This window comes from Girardinichthys multiradiatus, chromosome 3 (genome assembly GCF_021462225.1).
Source record: "Girardinichthys multiradiatus isolate DD_20200921_A chromosome 3, DD_fGirMul_XY1, whole genome shotgun sequence".
NCBI classification, from domain to species: Eukaryota; Metazoa; Chordata; class Actinopteri; order Cyprinodontiformes; family Goodeidae; genus Girardinichthys; species Girardinichthys multiradiatus.
In genome coordinates this window covers 11,616,832-11,632,436 of record NC_061796.1, presented here as the reverse complement: position 1 = coordinate 11,632,436, position 15,605 = coordinate 11,616,832, and the positions used below count along the sequence as shown (strand labels likewise).

Below are 15,605 nucleotides of genomic sequence, written 5' to 3'. Positions count from 1 at the left end.
TTGTTTTAGATGTGTTTCTTCTCCCCAAAGCCTGGCCAACCTTGGAAGAGGCCCAAGATAGAATGTCATTTTGGGGTCAGCTTCCAGTTAAACCCAGGAACCACTGCACACAACTGACGTCACTTTTGTATTGTCCATTCTTGATAGCTTTTTAAATTCTGCATTATGAGGCCAACGTCTGCTGCTATGTTGACCTATCCCTGTTTGTCCATCAGCTATAATTCAAATAATAATTACCTCAAAGTCTTGAGATCCTTTAGGCCTAAGTTGTTTAATCACCCATAAACCTAAATCAGATGTGTCGAAGCAGAAAGCCATCTAAAATATCTTGGCAAATATGCTCTGACAGGGTTAAAAAAATCCTGATTGGATCATTCATGGAGGACAACAATAAAAGAAACAGGTGAAAAACCTGTAAAAGCAACTGATCATTTAGATAATCAACATTTCTATAACTTAACCTCCACATGACTGAAGACAAACACCAAACTAAACATTTTGTGTTTAACCTAAATATGTTGGACTAAAACTGGCCTCAGTTTTAGTCCAACATATTTACAAAGTGACAGGATTTTTGCAGAGAATAAAGCTAAGAGGCGAGGTTTGTTAGGCAGAAGAAAAAAAACTTAAATGTGAAACAGATACTTTGACAGAGGTAGTAGAATTGAATCCAACAGAAAATTAAGGAATCACGAGATCATCTCTTCGTTTGCATCAAAGTATATGTCCCCGAGCAATATTTGATTTTTTTTATATTAACTCAAACATTGCATCAATGTACATGCTGCAGGTTAAAGTGGTTATTGACTTAAAATAGTGGACTTTTAAACTTTAAACGCAACTAGCAGAAACAATAATCAGATTTTATTCAAGATTGTCTGATTTCGATCTCTGGCAGACTGACTGGCGCATCTCTACCCTAAATGTTGTGTATTTTAAAAATGAATAGACATGCATTATTTTGTCAGATAAAGTGTCGTCTTAAAGACATTATGCTTTGCCTCCCAAGAAAGCAAATATTTCCCTTTGAAGAAGTTTTTTCAATGGGGAAAAAATCAGGATAGATGAACATTTTTGCAATGCAAAAAATAGTCATAACTAGTTAACTAAAAAGGCCTGAATGTGTTATTCAATAAAAGCAGTCAACAGAATTGAAACTGGTCAAGCATCTGCAAACCAGCACTGTTGCTGACAACACGTTGCTGTTCAACAGTTCTCAGAACATGTAATTTTGAAAGATGTTTTGCTTGTCAGCCACTGAAACCTTATCCATGTTTTAGTTCTGTTTGAAATAAGTGAAAACGGGGCACTATATCTGCAAACAAATTATACCGAAAGGGCCAGGTTTATGGAAAAGCAACAAATATAGTTTTCAGCGTTGGAGTGTTTTTGTGCAGACAAATAAAACAGTCTGGATATAAACTATTGACCCAGAACGACTTTTGAAATGATACTATCAATAGTAACAATTCAAAGACATGTACTTGTGGTGAAAACAACACTGCCCTTTAATTCAATTGTCAAATCTGTATGACAAACAGCATTTAAATCTAAATCAACATTAATTGTGTGGCTGTAAAAAACTTTTGACATATTTGTGAGTATATGGCACATGTTCTTACTATATTTGACAAGTCAGTATGTTCTATTTTCTGTCAGGTTGTTGTCTGAAATGTAGAGATAACGATCTCACACAGGGGCATACAGGAAACAACATCTACACTTCTGTTTCTCACTGTTCTTGTTACATTATTACAGCTCTGCTGGTTCGAAGGCACTTCATCTTTACATCTCATCTGACAGCACCACAATCGCAGTAATCTAGACGCAGGGAGATTTCAGAGGTGAATTCGAACGTTATCTGATTAAGGAAGGTATCACTGAGGCATCACCATGTCAAGTGAGTGCATTTAACAAATACAAAAAACTTTGGAGTGTTTGTAAACTTGTGGTTTATAATTTTTTTTAAATCTATATGTATATTGCATTTATTTCTAGGTGTTTTAATCTTAATTCCTGCTGATGCAAATGCTTTGTTTATTTGACATTAGTTATGAGTACTTTTGACCAATCTATGCTTATGATGTAATGATTCAGAGCTTTTATTCAAATGTTGTAGTTTACTTTTAGTACTTTGTTGTATGATTAAAAAATAGAGCAACAACCATGCTTTAAAATTTATTTATTTATTTATGGGGCTTTATTTGTATAATAGAGAATGTTGCTTTATAGTGAATTCAGTTTTTTTTTTTTTTTTACATAGTTCTAATACACAATGAATATAATCTCAAGGCACTGTACAAGATAAAATAGGCCCAATCCATTTCCAATTATGATGAACCCGAATCAGACAAAATGCAACCGATATCAATCCAGTTCATTACAAAACTATGTTATCCAATCATATTGTTGGCCGGGGTTTAAATAAATTCAGAAAGATGCCAACTCATTCTAAAAAAAAAAAAAAAAAAAAAAAAAAACCACAATTTTTAGAAGTTATTCTTTCAATTCTTCAGCAAAATGACAAATCAAACAGCAGTTGTGTGATTAAATGGGATTGCAGAAACATATGACCCACGTGTAGACATTTCTACCTGATGAATTGCTAATTTATCTTCTCAGATGTCTGTAAAATAATGTACAAGCATGTGGTGGGAAAAAAAATAAATGTGGGAGGACACCGTTAGGTTTTGCATTACATGCAACAACCAACAGATGGGGTAAGAACTCTCATATTGAACTGTTTAAGAAGTCAGCTGTTAGAGCAGATAGTGGTGTTTTTGTATGCTGATCGTTTGTCCAGAGACCTCTATGTGAAATGCAATATTGTTTTGTGATGCCCATTAAACAAACTACAACACAGCAACACAGAGAGGCAGACATCACTATAGCGTTGTGCTGTTGTTTCAATGAAAAAGCTCAGCAATGTGGTCCAGTTAGCCACAAATGTTAAATGAAACTACATCTTTCAAATGAACTTCTCTAGGTACTGCATCTCCTGATCCCTAGAATATGTACAGTATCTTGCAAACATATTCATTTCTCTTTAACCATTTAGGATTTGCCAACTTACAACCACAAAATTCAATGAATTTCATGGGATGTTATGTTAGGCCAACAAATGCTGTTTTATAATTGTGAAGTGAAATGGATACACGGATTTTAAAGATGTTTACTTAAAAAAATCCGATATTTAGTAACCCCTTTTAATTTTACACCGCCAAGTAAGATCCAGTGCATTCAATTGCCTTGAGTCATCTAATTAATAAAAATTTTGAGTGTGTAATTTAACTTCATTATAACAACAGTTGTTCTCTAAAGGCTTCGGAGGTTTGTTACAAAGCATTAAATAACAAACAGCATCACAAAGACCAAGGAACACAGCAGACAGGCCTAGTATACATCTATGGAGACGTTTAAGGCAGGATTATGGTTCAAGATCTCACAGACCTCTGTTCAGTCTTCTGAAAATGGGAAAAATTATGGCACTGCTGCAACCCTACAAATACATGGCCATCCACCTAAAATGAGGCCGAGTAAAGACAGCATTAATCAGAGAAGAAACAGGCCAAGGGTAACTCTGGAAGAGTTGTAGAAACTTGAGTCACAGGTTGGAGAATATGCACACAGAACAACTATTAGCTGTGTATTTTACAATTCTGGCCTTTATTGATGAGGGGCAAAAAGAAAGCCCTGGTTGAGTCCTGTTTGCATGTAGGAGACCCATGTTGGGGACACTGCTGTAGGGGACACTAAACAATCATATGAATATATTTTTTGTGGATAAACTAAGTGACAGTGAGGTTGATGTTTAACAAAAAAATCTCTGTTTACAGACACCAGTGAGGATCCCTTGTCAAGCATGTTGCCTGATTATTCACAATACTACGACAGCAATAACGACACCGACTATGTCTGTAAGTCACATGATATGAGGACATTTAGTAAGGGGTTTCTGGTGACTATCTACATTTTGGTGTTCATCCTGGGCTTTTTGGGTAAGTGTATAAATAAAAACAGACCTTTCACAGTGTGTTCTGACAGGAAATAATATGTTGCTCTCTTTCTGTGTACAAGGAAATGGCCTAGTTGTGTGTGTCCTGGTAAAACATCGCAACCAAACCAACATGACCGACATGTGTCTCTTCAACCTGGCCCTCTCTGACCTCCTCTTCCTCTTCACTCTCCCGTTCTATACTCATGACACTGTGGTTGAAGAGTGGACTTTTGGTGACTTCATGTGCCGTTTCCTGTCATGTTCCCACCACACCGGCTTCTTCAGCAGTATTTTCTTCATGGTTGTCATGACGCTGGACCGCTATTGGGTCATCATGTATGCTCACAAGGTGGCACGGTATCGCACAGTGAGAGGGTGTTTTACTCTGATTGTGTTTGTTTGGATCCTGAGCATCTGGGTTTCTCTGCCAAGTTTCATCTTCTCAAGATTAGATGAGGGCCCAGTGATCCGCTGTTACTACGAACCGGTGAATGAGTACTTGGTCTACTATGATCTGTTTGCTACAAATATTCTGGGTCTTGTGATTCCCATGCTGGTGATGGTGGTTTGCTACTCAAGGATCATCCCCACTCTGGTGAACATGAGAACCGCCAAAAAGCACAGAGTCGTCAAGGTCATCATCTCCATAATGGTCATCTTCTTCCTGTTCTGGGCTCCTTATCGTATTTCCCGCTTCTTGAAGTTTCTTCTTTCTAAAGAGCTACTAGATGCCAGTTGCAGCTTGGAGGTAAACATCAAGATGTCGACCATAGTGACGGAGACGATCGCGTACACGCACTGCTGCCTGAACCCCATCATCTATGCCTTCGTGGGACAGAAGTTTATGAGACGAGCCCTGCAGCTGCTGAAGAAGTGGGCACCTGGCCCAGTGAGTTTCACAGAGAGCTCATTCAGGAGAAGTTCATTTCTATCCAGGTCCTCTGATGTCACCTCCACTGTCATCATGTAGAAGCTGGAGGGGGTTGTACACCGACTTTGGATATTTGCAAAGACTAATCAGGCATTCCAGACCAATTTTATTTTGTTTGTTTGTTTTTTTACTAATGGCTGTGTTCCGCTGGGTATATCTATAAACTTCATTAGAAATTGCTTTGGGATTATTTTAAAGCAATGGACACGGAGACAGAAACGAAAGGGAAAAAAAGCAGAAATAAAGGGAGGAAGGTGGGGCAAAAAGTTAAAAGGAAGAGAAGGAGAAAAGAATAAAGAAGAGAAAGAAGGATAAAGAAGAGGAGATAAGACAACAGCCTGGAAGTCTGCTTCTACACCTGCAGAAAAGAGAGATATAACAACCACAACGCTACTGAAAAGTACACAGTACTAATTAATACCGGATCAATATGTTGGGTATGAGCACGCTCGTGTATACAACGTTTCTCCCTAAGAATACTGAATAGCCAAGGGGAACCGGTCCTGGGACCACCCCCCCACCCCACCACCACCACCACCCAGAGAACATTAGATGAGAGCCACCGGGGGGAACCTCACAGCCACATTGCATGAAAGAGCCCACAGAATCCACCGGCAGCCTGCTACGCCACAGCTGATGCAGCCATGGACCCAGAGACCCAGGACCCAAGGGCACATCACCCTCCAGCAGGGGCCCACATTTGATGGGGGGCCTGAGATGATCGAGGAGAGGGGGAATCCCAAGACCTAAGCTAAAGGACAAACAAGCACACACAGTCATGATCACACATGTTCCCACCCTCATGCGTACACGTACAAACACTCACACGCACATACCCAACGTAAAGACACAAACAGATCAATCAGTATCTAAGACGGCACCATTCATCAGTATCTAATCTTCATAAGAACTCTGTACGTCATTTAAACCTTTGGGATTTTGTTTTGACCGACACACTTCCTCCTCCTTCTTATGTCGGATGCATAACATGTATCAGACCTGTTGTTTGTAACAGCTTGTAACCACAAAGACCTTAACTGTAACTTGAAATATTGCAATTTTTTTCCCTTCCTCACACATTTATCAGCTGATGCAAGAAAAAAAAGTTTTACAGCATAAGGTTTTTGCATCAAACTGTAAACAGGTTTGCATTTATTACAGAATTTCTGCGTGGTGTGAAATTGCTCAATCTATTGTAAAACGTCAAAAGTAATCAAAAAGAGTTGCATTGTTTTCCTGTCTGCGCTGACATGTTTTGCTTTTAATAAAAAACTTTAGCATTGTAAATATGCTTGAGTTTCCCTTTCTGTAATTTCAAGACTTGCTATAGATAAGACTGTTTGAGGTAGATGATGTGATCTTCCTCTCAGCTAAAGGGGCAGTCTGCTCTGTAGGAGTATTGCTCATTTTATGAAGACTGGAGGCCACGTGGGACTTTTTTCACCTTTAATCTGCAAGATTAGCAAAACATACATGCTTTTGCATCTTGTTAGCTTCTTTGATGTAGAACAGAGAGAAGATGCACACAATGACTGAAGCTCTTACAGCACAAGGTATCGCAGGAGAATTTTGGTGTACAGATCTTTTCTCTATTTTGCCACTGGGATGTGTGTCTTTCTTCTGAAAATATTGCGATAGAGGGTTACAGGTCAAATCATCAGGCAAGAATCCAAATGTTTCATTGTTGAGGAGAAGCTACACAATAAAACAAATCCAGACCATATTTATCTATACAGGCACTGATGAACAGACTGTGTAAGAAAAACACAGTTTTTCTTATTTAAACCAGTTGTGACTTGCTGAAAGTGTTTATACCCCTTAAACTTTTTCACATATTGTCACATTACAACAAACCTCACTATATTTATTTTTTTTCGATTGCGATTTTTATCTAATAGAACATAAATCTAACACAGAGGAATCCCAAGACCTAAGCTAAAAGGCAAACAAGCACACAAAGTCATGATCAGAGGAATAAGAATATTGGAATTGTTTCTTCTTGTAGGTATATCTCCACCCCGGTCTCAAACCTTTTGCAGCTTCTAACATGTTTTCTTTCAGGCTTGCCCTGTATCTAGCTCCATCCAATTTCCAGTTAGGTCTGATCATTTTACCAGAATCTGCTAAAGAGAAGCAACCCTTCAGCATGATGTTCAGGCTGTTTTGCATTTTGGCCAAAAGGAGTGTTGGTGTTATCTAATAAAAGCATCTTATTACTGATGTGTGCCCCAAATGGTTTGTGGCAAAAACTGGTTCTTATGGCTTTCTTTTAATCATAACTTTCTTCTAGCCACTCATTCTACTGGGCCCGTAACCACAAATAATCCTAAAACTGAGGAAAGTAGCTCCTAGTGACGTCATTCTAAGAGTCTTCTTAGAATTTTATCTTGGTAAGATAAAAGTTGTTTACAAAGTACCTTAGGGATTAAGATGTTAAGAGTAGTAAGGAGGACTTTTAGTGAGCCTGAGAATTTCTTAACCAAAGAAGATAGTGGAAAGACCGAGAGACAGTTGAGTACAATGAACAACAGTGAATGAATAAAAGTCTACCAGCTCGATCTTACAGGGATCCCCCTTCTAAACAGTCAAGTAAATTAACACATAAACTTCTATAACAGTCATTCAATTACTAATATAGAGATAAGATTAACTTTATCATCCCCTTAGGGCAACATTAAATAGTTTCGGCAGCAGGACAGGTTAAAGGTGCACCTTTAGTAAGGTAATGTTAGGAAGGATGAATAAATAATAAAAACAATATTTTCTCCTTGATCAGAGTCACTCCTAGCAGCTAGCTGAATAACGTATAAGCTAAGATCCCTTAGCAGGAATTTGTAGGCTAAAATAGGAGCTCTATGAGAGGACTTAGAAAATCTTTGAGAATTTGGGCCCAGATTTGTGAAGCGCGCAACTAATAGCTGATTCTCCCACCTCAGCTACGGATCTCTACAACTATTCAGAAGTTACTGTTGGCCTTTGGACTGCTTCTCTGATCAACACTCTCCTTGTCTAGCGTCCTTGTCTCAGCTCTGCGTGATGTTTAAAGTTCTGGATATCATTTTGTAATCTACTCCCTGCTTCAAAATTCTCCATTGACCTGCCTGATGCTGGTTGTTCCCCTATTTCCTCCAACAAACCTTAGAAGCTTTCTCTGAAGAGCTGCATTTATACTAATTACACGTACAAGGGAATTGGTTGCACTGGATTTTATTTAGGAGTATCAGAGTAAAGGGGAGCTGACTTTAATTCAAAGCATGCTTTTCAAGAGTTTTATATGGCAATGTTTAGAAACCTTGTATCATTTTACTTTGTGTTGATTTTCAAATAAAATCCTAATAAAATACACAAAAGTTTGTAGTTTGCAAGATAAAAAAAGTAAACAGGTTCAGGGGTTGGGGATGTTGTTGAAAGACTCTATATAACCTTACACAGCAAGACGGTTCATTACTGTAAAACCCTGTTATGCAGTATAATCTGAATAAACAGCATGCTGTTTTGGAATAATGATAAAAAAAGAAGACCCTTGAAAGATCTCCCTGAAAGGAACAAAGAAAACAGAAAAGCTCCCCATGAGCAGACATTTCCGCTCCCTCCAACTCTTTCTGTACACATCAAGGGACAATTCTCAGAATACTGCACTGACACCTCTGTGCAGGTTTAAGACGATGCAAAGGAAACAACAAAATCCAGAGTTCACGTTACCAGAAATGAGCCGTGCTGCAAGATTTGTCACAAAAAAGTGTGCAAAGCAAGTTGGCAGGATGACAATGAAATCTTGATGTGCAGCTCAGCAGCACACACTCACAACTGAGGAGCGGTGAGTCTAGCAACCATTGTGGTAAGTGCCTTAACATTTCAATTTCTGACCATTTAGCTGCCATTTGGAACACCTTCTTCTCCTTCACCTCATACACCTGAAACACAAAGTGTAGTTGAGGATTATGGGTGCACTTGTGCCTGATCTGCCTACTTGTGTGTGTGTGTGTGTGTGTGTGTGTGTGTGTGTGTATGTGTGTGTGTGTGTGTTTTCGCATGAGCAAAGTCAGCCACAAGAAGTGAGGGTCGGCATAAGTGTCAAAGCAAGTGGTTCGGAGTATGTTGATAGTGAAAAAAAACTGCCTGAGATGTGGTTTGTAAGATCACGTGTTTTTAATTATGGTCACAACAGTAGGAAGTTTGTGCTACACATATTCTAAAGAGGTTTGCTACACAGACCTTTCCAACATGACTCATTGGACGATGATTGTATCTGAAGTTTGGCTTAAAGGGCAGAAAAATCCCCCAAATACTTCTAATTTCCCTCACAGTTTCTTTCTTTAAAACATTCTTATCTGAAGAAAATGTTCAGTGTGAACCTGTCGAACATCCAGTCCTCTTGGTGTTGAGGAAGAATGAGGTGATCTTTAAAAAGGAGAGGCTTGCTGTGTCTTCTGGTTGTTTTTTGAAGATTTCTGAGTGGAGTTCTCCCAGACCTGACAGACAAAATTTGTTATATATATTCTTCTATATCACAAAACAGAAGTATCGGAAACATCAGGAGTCAAATGGTCCAATGGGAAAGTAAGTAGGGATGTAAAAAAATTACATTTGGATATTTTGTGCACTTTGGCTTGTGATAAAATTAAGTTGTTCATGTCATAGCGACTCAGAAGGATAAAATAATTTCAGATTTTGATTAGCTGAGAACAGATCATTACTGTAGAAAATCTTCTTTTACATATGTATTGTCATAAAGTAGGCTAAGTGAAGATTTTACACCAAATAGTTCAGATTTTATACTCTTGTGCAATTCTTTCTATTTGTGCTTTCACAAACTGAGCTCATCTAACAAATCCTAATAGTCAATAACAGATTCCATTAAAGAATATGTTTTATTACTTTTTGGGCTTAGAAGACAACTAATATGAACCTTTATTTATTTGCCTAAAGAAAAAGGCTTTTTTAACTTACATGTTTGGTGGATGGAAATGATAGAGGTAGCACACTAAAAATATGGTTTTCATTTATATAAAGAATAAATTGTAGGTTCTGAATTGCCTGTTTCAGATGTTTAGTTGATGTAGATATAACACTGTTGCATTTTTTGAATGTGAAGATTTTTGAGAGGGAAATAAGGAATTCCAGTATTCAAGATTGCATATTTACAGTGCTGTGAAAAAGTATTTGCCCCTTGACAGATTTGTTTTCTGACTTTGGTTTTTTGTTGCACCTAAATCTTTTAAATCATTAAACAATCTTTATTATGTGTAAAAATCAACTCACCTCTAAAAATTACAGCTGTTTGTGCCACCCTTGGCAGCAACATTTGCAATCAAGAGTGGACATGATAGTGTGCTTCGCATCATTATCCTTCTACCTAATCCAAGTATAACTGAGACACATATTTTTTTTATTTAACCTGAAAAGTCCCATTAGAAATGTCTTTTTCAAGGTCCTGGCCAAGAGGCAGCAAAAGGTACACAAGAAATTGGTAACACTCCCCATTGCGATTCTCTGGTAAAATCAACAACTTCTCCAGGTCCTGAAGCAGCGAAGCACCCCCAGAATACTACACCTTTCTAAAGGCTTTACAGAATATTTTTGCAAAAGTCTTGGGGATAATTAAGATATTTCTTGGCAAAAATGAGACAACCCTTTGAGTTATTTTTGGACAGCAGTGGTTCTAGCCTTGAACCTCTCCCATGATCACTATTTTTGTGCAGTCTCTTTCTTATTGGGGGAGTGGTGGCCTATTGGTTAGAGAGTAGGGCATTTCCATCCCAGAGAGGCCACAAGTACCCTTGTTCGAATCCCACAGCCTGCCACTCTGGGTTCCTTAGCCCCTGAGTGCTCCCCAGGTGCAGCACAATGGCAGCCCCATGCTCCCTTAGGGATGGATTAAATGCACAGGATAATTTCTCCATTGTGAGATCAATAAAGTCTATATTATTATTATTGTTGAATCATAAACACAAACTTGAACTGAGGGAAGTGAGGTCTGTAGTGTTTTAGATGTTGCTGCACGTTCAATGGGCTCTCGGAGTAAAAAAAAAAAAATGATTATTTTCTAGGAAGACCACTCCTGGGAAATTTTACAACTGTTCCATGTTTGGACATCATCTGTTGCTTTTTAATATAGTTTAGCCTACTTCATGCTGTCAGACAGGTTCTATTTAAATGAATTATTGATATAACAGGTAAGGCATTAGGCGTGACTAGAGAAACAGAGGTCAGCATTTCTAAAAATAATCCTTAATCATTGTTAATTCATGATTTATTTTTCACATGACAAAATCTATGTTTTGGTTGTCTGTGAGATCTCTGCTTTCAGAAGACATGCTGGTTGCGTATGTAGGAGCTGCACAGTGAACAGCTGAGGACCAGTTTTGCGGTGACCCCATTTTGTGGTGTTTGTTTACTTTCTAATTCAACTGCTTGTAGTTTTGATTGTTGTAGTCGTAGAAATTGTTTATATCAGCTTTTGGCCCAGATTGTAACATTTCTGTGGATACCACACATCTATGTTTAACTAAGGGAACTTACAGTAATGAAAGAGGAAAACAAAAAGTTAAATTATTCCCCCAGTAGTGCGGTTTGGTGGTAAAGAGATTACATTTGCAAAAATATAAGTGTGACCAAAAGCAAAGGGGGAAGCTAGGTGTAAGGTGGTAAACACTTCACAGCACTGTATTTCTTCCTGTGTATAAAAGAGTATAAACACATTTGATGTTTTATTGTGTACTTAAAAAAAAGTTACTGTTGTGTTATTTAGTACTAACTAAATTTTCTGCTTTGTCTCACACAGCATTATGAACGTTACGGAGAATGGGACAGCACTTTACGAAGAGTATGTCTATGATGACGTCTGTGATCAGCAAGTCGGTACACTCTTCACCGGCGAATCCAAATTTTTGCCGGTTCTTTACTACATGCTGTTCTGTCTGGGCCTAATAGGTACAATCATATATATTCAAAATAATTTCTTTTTATTTAATTTTCTTTTAGTACAGAAGAATTGCACTTTCCACCCCACTATAACGCTAGTTTAACACCTTGAAATAGATTTTTCAAACTGCCCAAATTAAAAAAGCATAGCTCAGGGAGATATATCTGTTTGATTTAGTTTGTTTGATCCTAAAAAGCTAAGACATTTTATTTGAACTAATTTCACAGGAAACTGGATAGTTCTCTGGGTTCTCCTCCGGTACACAAAGATGAGGACTATGACTGATGTATTCCTCCTCAACTTGGTCCTGTCTGACCTTTTAATGACTGTGTCTCTGCCTGTCTGGGTCCACAGTTCCCAGAACCTTCCATCCTGCAAACTGGTTACAGGATTCTATCAAGTAATACTATTTTTCGATTAATTTAAGATACAGAACATTTAAAAAAATCTCATATTCTTCAACTTTTTTATGGTGGCAAGCAGTCTTTAGGTTAATACGCCAAAAAAAAAAAAAAAACACTGCTGCATAAATTACAGCAAGTCTAACCAATTTCGCCTCACATCCTGTTCTCACTCTACTTCCTCTCTAATTCTCTGAATAGCTGGGTTTCTATAGCGGGACGTTCTTTGTAACCCTGATGAGTGTGGACCGCTACCTCGCCATCGTCCACGCAGTGGCAGCCATGCGAACACGAACACTTCGCTACGGAGTCATAGCCAGCATCACTATCTGGGTCACATCTGTGATCATGGCAACCCCCCAGGTGGTCTTTGCCCAGTTGGAGGCAGGAGAAGAGGACAATTACAGCATCCAGTGCCATCCCATCTACCCAGAGGAAACCCACCACTCATGGAAAATGCGGCGAAATTTCACGGAGAACGCAGTGGCCCTTTTCGTCTGCCTTCCTGTCATTACTTTTTGCTATTTGAAAATACTCATAGTGCTCTCAAAATCCAGGAACTCCAAAAGGGACAAAGCGATGAAGCTGATTTTCACTGTGGTGTGCTTGTTTGTGCTGTGCTGGGTCCCCTACAACATTGTAGTTTTCCTGCAGACACTGCAACTGTTGCAAGTCCTGGACACCTGCAAGGCTTCACAGACCATCACATCAGCTATGGCCTTTGCTGAGATCATTGCTCTGTCTCACTGTTGTGTAAATCCAGTCATCTATGCATTCATTGGTGAGAAGTTCAGGAAGACGTTGGAAAAAGTGCTATCCAAATATTTCCGCTGGAGTAGCCAGAGCAGAGGGGCTTTCACCAGCCACACCACAGACAATGAGACCTCCAACACACCTGTACGATCAGATTATTGAAATTGTTTCATGTGTATGATTGAGGCTCAATAAGCAGTTCTTCTTTGTTTCACTGCAACAATGATAGACTAAATAGATAAAGTGTGTGTGTGTGTGTGTGTGTGTGTGTGTGTGTGTGTGTGTGTGTGTGTGTAAGAGAGCATGGTGGCAGTGGTTATATGTTCAAGGGGAGGGACGTAGCGTATGCGGTTTAGGCTTGCAAAAGCTTCAGTGCAAGCTTTTCCTTGTCAGATGCAAGGTGATGTACCTGAAACCTTTAAATACAAATGCCAACCAAGACATGTCTTTCTGACTTTTTGTACAACCTTAAACACTTTTCTTTCTTCTTGGTTAAGGATGTGAAAGAAGATACATCATACTGGACAAAGATAATGTTTGCATAAATACAGTGTTGTCTGTTAGTACCAAGTGGTATTGCATTGCATTTGTGGTGGTTTTTTTGTTAGCTTCCTTTTCAATAAATGTCATATGGCTTCCACCCACAAAGTCTTTCAAATTCTTGATCTGTTCATGACAAGTTTTGACTGAATCATCATCTAATTCAAACTTTTCCAAAGGTCTTCAGTCATTGTACATCTCACTTTTTATGAGAACCTACAAGTTCTCTGTTTCAAAAGATTTCCATTGAAATATCTCGTCTTCATTTACAGCAATTTAACAAACGAGCCTTTACTACCTTACATATTTCCTTCTATTGTTTTCAATATAGCTCAGTAAATGCAAATGCATTTTTTAAATGATCCTTCAATTTATTTGGGTAAAATCTGTCCAAAAAAGGTGAGCAGTGTTACAGAGGCTGGGATTGACAGGTAAGATTGTAGTGAGTGATTGCTTGGCTGATTCTCTCTGATGCAAAGCGAGTGGAGTTGGAAGGTGGACAGGCAGTAATATTAATGTTGAAGTACTTCTCTTGGCTTAGTAGGTCTGAAGGAGGCTTTCGTAGGAGTTTCACAGTCTCATGATCTTTCCGACCTTCTGAACATTGAGCAAGAAATCCAGGTCTGGGTCCTCGACATCTTTTTACTCTAAGGCAGTGGTGTAAAGGCTGAGGTAAGTAACAGGCCAGGAAAACAAGATTGTTACATAGCGTACCGCTGTATAACATAATTTATGATGATGTGCTTCAGCACATGTTTAAATATCTATTATAGGACTTTTTAATTTATTAAATTGTGGGTCATTTTACTCTCCACACCTGCTGTAGTCCAAATTGTTCATATTTAAGCTACTGCTTGTTTTGCATGTTTAGATTTGAGCTCTGAAAGCCATGGGCCGAACCTTCCTGTAGCATTTCAGGTTCTAAAACAGTATCTCCATTTCAGTATACTACAGGTGCAGTGGCAAGGATGGGCCTTATAGTAATGTCAATCTAGATGAAGTTTCGAAACAGCGTGGCCATTAATGTTCAACAGGCTCCAGATCCCCCCAACCCCCAAATAAATAAAAAAAATACTTTAAAAATAAAGACGCAGAAAAGAAAACCTGTCATTCAACTTGGCAAAACGATGCATTCCTACCTTGCGTTCCATGGTTGTTAGTTGTTGTTGTTACAGTGGGCCAAACCATTGTGCCAACAGCTAAAACCTGCAAACAGACACAGCAGTGCCATCTGAGGAGTAGAGGAGATGTGTGTGTAAAGCACAGGTAACTGACCTCCATTAAGTAGCTACTTAAATCAAAGACATGTCACATGTTGTAATTATGAATATGAATATATTATTTAATATTAATATTTTTATATTTGAATAAATAATATTTTGGTGTGTCAAGGGTTGTCCTGTGAATACCAGCCCAATAAGGCGGTGGTATTAGGACAAAACTGAAAGGGATGAGCCAAGCTCTGACATTATTGAACAGCAAAACTCTGCACACACATGGAATGAATTCACACACTTTCTTAAAATACAAGAATTTATTAACAAAAATAATTCAATTCAATTCAAAAATACTTTATTAATCCCAAAGGGAAATGAAATGTTGTTGTAGCTCATTATGAAGGTTTCTTCAAAGAGCCGTTGTAGATGCTGATGGCTGTGGGCAGGAAGGATCTCCTGTAGCGCTCCGTCTTACAACAGATCTGACTGAAGACACTGTTGTTGTAGGACAGTCTCATGAAGAGGATTCTCAGGGTTCTCCATAATATTCTTCATTTTATGAAGAATCCGTCTTTCCACAATGATCTCCAGAGGTTCCAGAGGAGTCCCCAGAACAGAGCCAGCCTTCTTTATCAGATTTTTTATGTCCCTGGCTCTGATGCTGCTTCCCCAGCAGATGATGGCAGAAGAGATAACACTATCCACAACAGACTTATAGAAGATATGCAGCATCTTGCTGCAAACACCAAAGGACCTAAGCTTCCTCAAGAAGTACAGTCTGCTCTGTCCCTTCTTGTAGATGGCTTCACAGTTGCATCTGCACTCTAGTCTGTTGTCCAGG

The 15,605-nt window shown here is 38.6% G+C and overlaps 2 protein-coding genes across 4 annotated transcripts; both read left to right on the top strand.

Annotated features, from left to right (window-relative positions):
* The first annotated feature begins 1,772 nt into the window (after nucleotides 1-1,772).
* Nucleotides 1,773-6,195, top strand: LOC124866015 (C-C chemokine receptor type 1-like). The gene is made up of 3 exons (XM_047361605.1): nucleotides 1,773-1,900; nucleotides 3,837-3,998; nucleotides 4,078-6,195. The coding sequence occupies exons 1-3, from the start codon at nucleotides 1,894-1,896 to the stop codon at nucleotides 4,965-4,967; spliced, it is 1,059 nt and encodes a 352-aa protein (XP_047217561.1). The 5' UTR covers nucleotides 1,773-1,893; the 3' UTR covers nucleotides 4,968-6,195.
* A 2,422-nt stretch (nucleotides 6,196-8,617) lies between these two features.
* si:cabz01093077.1 (C-C chemokine receptor type 8) lies at nucleotides 8,618-13,651 on the top strand. Of its 3 annotated transcripts, XM_047361573.1 has the most exons (5): nucleotides 9,040-9,324; nucleotides 9,448-9,488; nucleotides 11,713-11,861; nucleotides 12,081-12,253; nucleotides 12,456-13,651. In XM_047361573.1, the coding sequence occupies exons 2-5, from the start codon at nucleotides 9,481-9,483 to the stop codon at nucleotides 13,167-13,169; spliced, it is 1,044 nt and encodes a 347-aa protein (XP_047217529.1). In that variant the 5' UTR covers nucleotides 9,040-9,324; nucleotides 9,448-9,480; the 3' UTR covers nucleotides 13,170-13,651. The 3 variants fall into 3 exon arrangements, with proteins under 3 accessions (XP_047217530.1, XP_047217529.1, XP_047217528.1); XM_047361574.1 differs by lacking the exons at nucleotides 9,040-9,324; nucleotides 9,448-9,488 and adding an exon at nucleotides 8,618-8,766; XM_047361572.1 differs by having other exon boundaries at nucleotides 9,040-9,488.
* Nucleotides 13,652-15,605: the final 1,954 nt, after the last annotated feature.

Coding starts and splice junctions, on each gene's coding strand:
- LOC124866015 (XM_047361605.1), top strand. Junction 3,999..4,077: donor GTTCATCCTGGGCTTTTTGG/GTAAGTGTATAA, acceptor TCTGTGTACAAG/GAAATGGCCTAGTTGTGTGT.
- si:cabz01093077.1 (XM_047361573.1), top strand. Junction 11,862..12,080: donor GTTCTGTCTGGGCCTAATAG/GTACAATCATAT, acceptor CTAATTTCACAG/GAAACTGGATAGTTCTCTGG. Junction 12,254..12,455: donor TGGTTACAGGATTCTATCAA/GTAATACTATTT, acceptor TTCTCTGAATAG/CTGGGTTTCTATAGCGGGAC.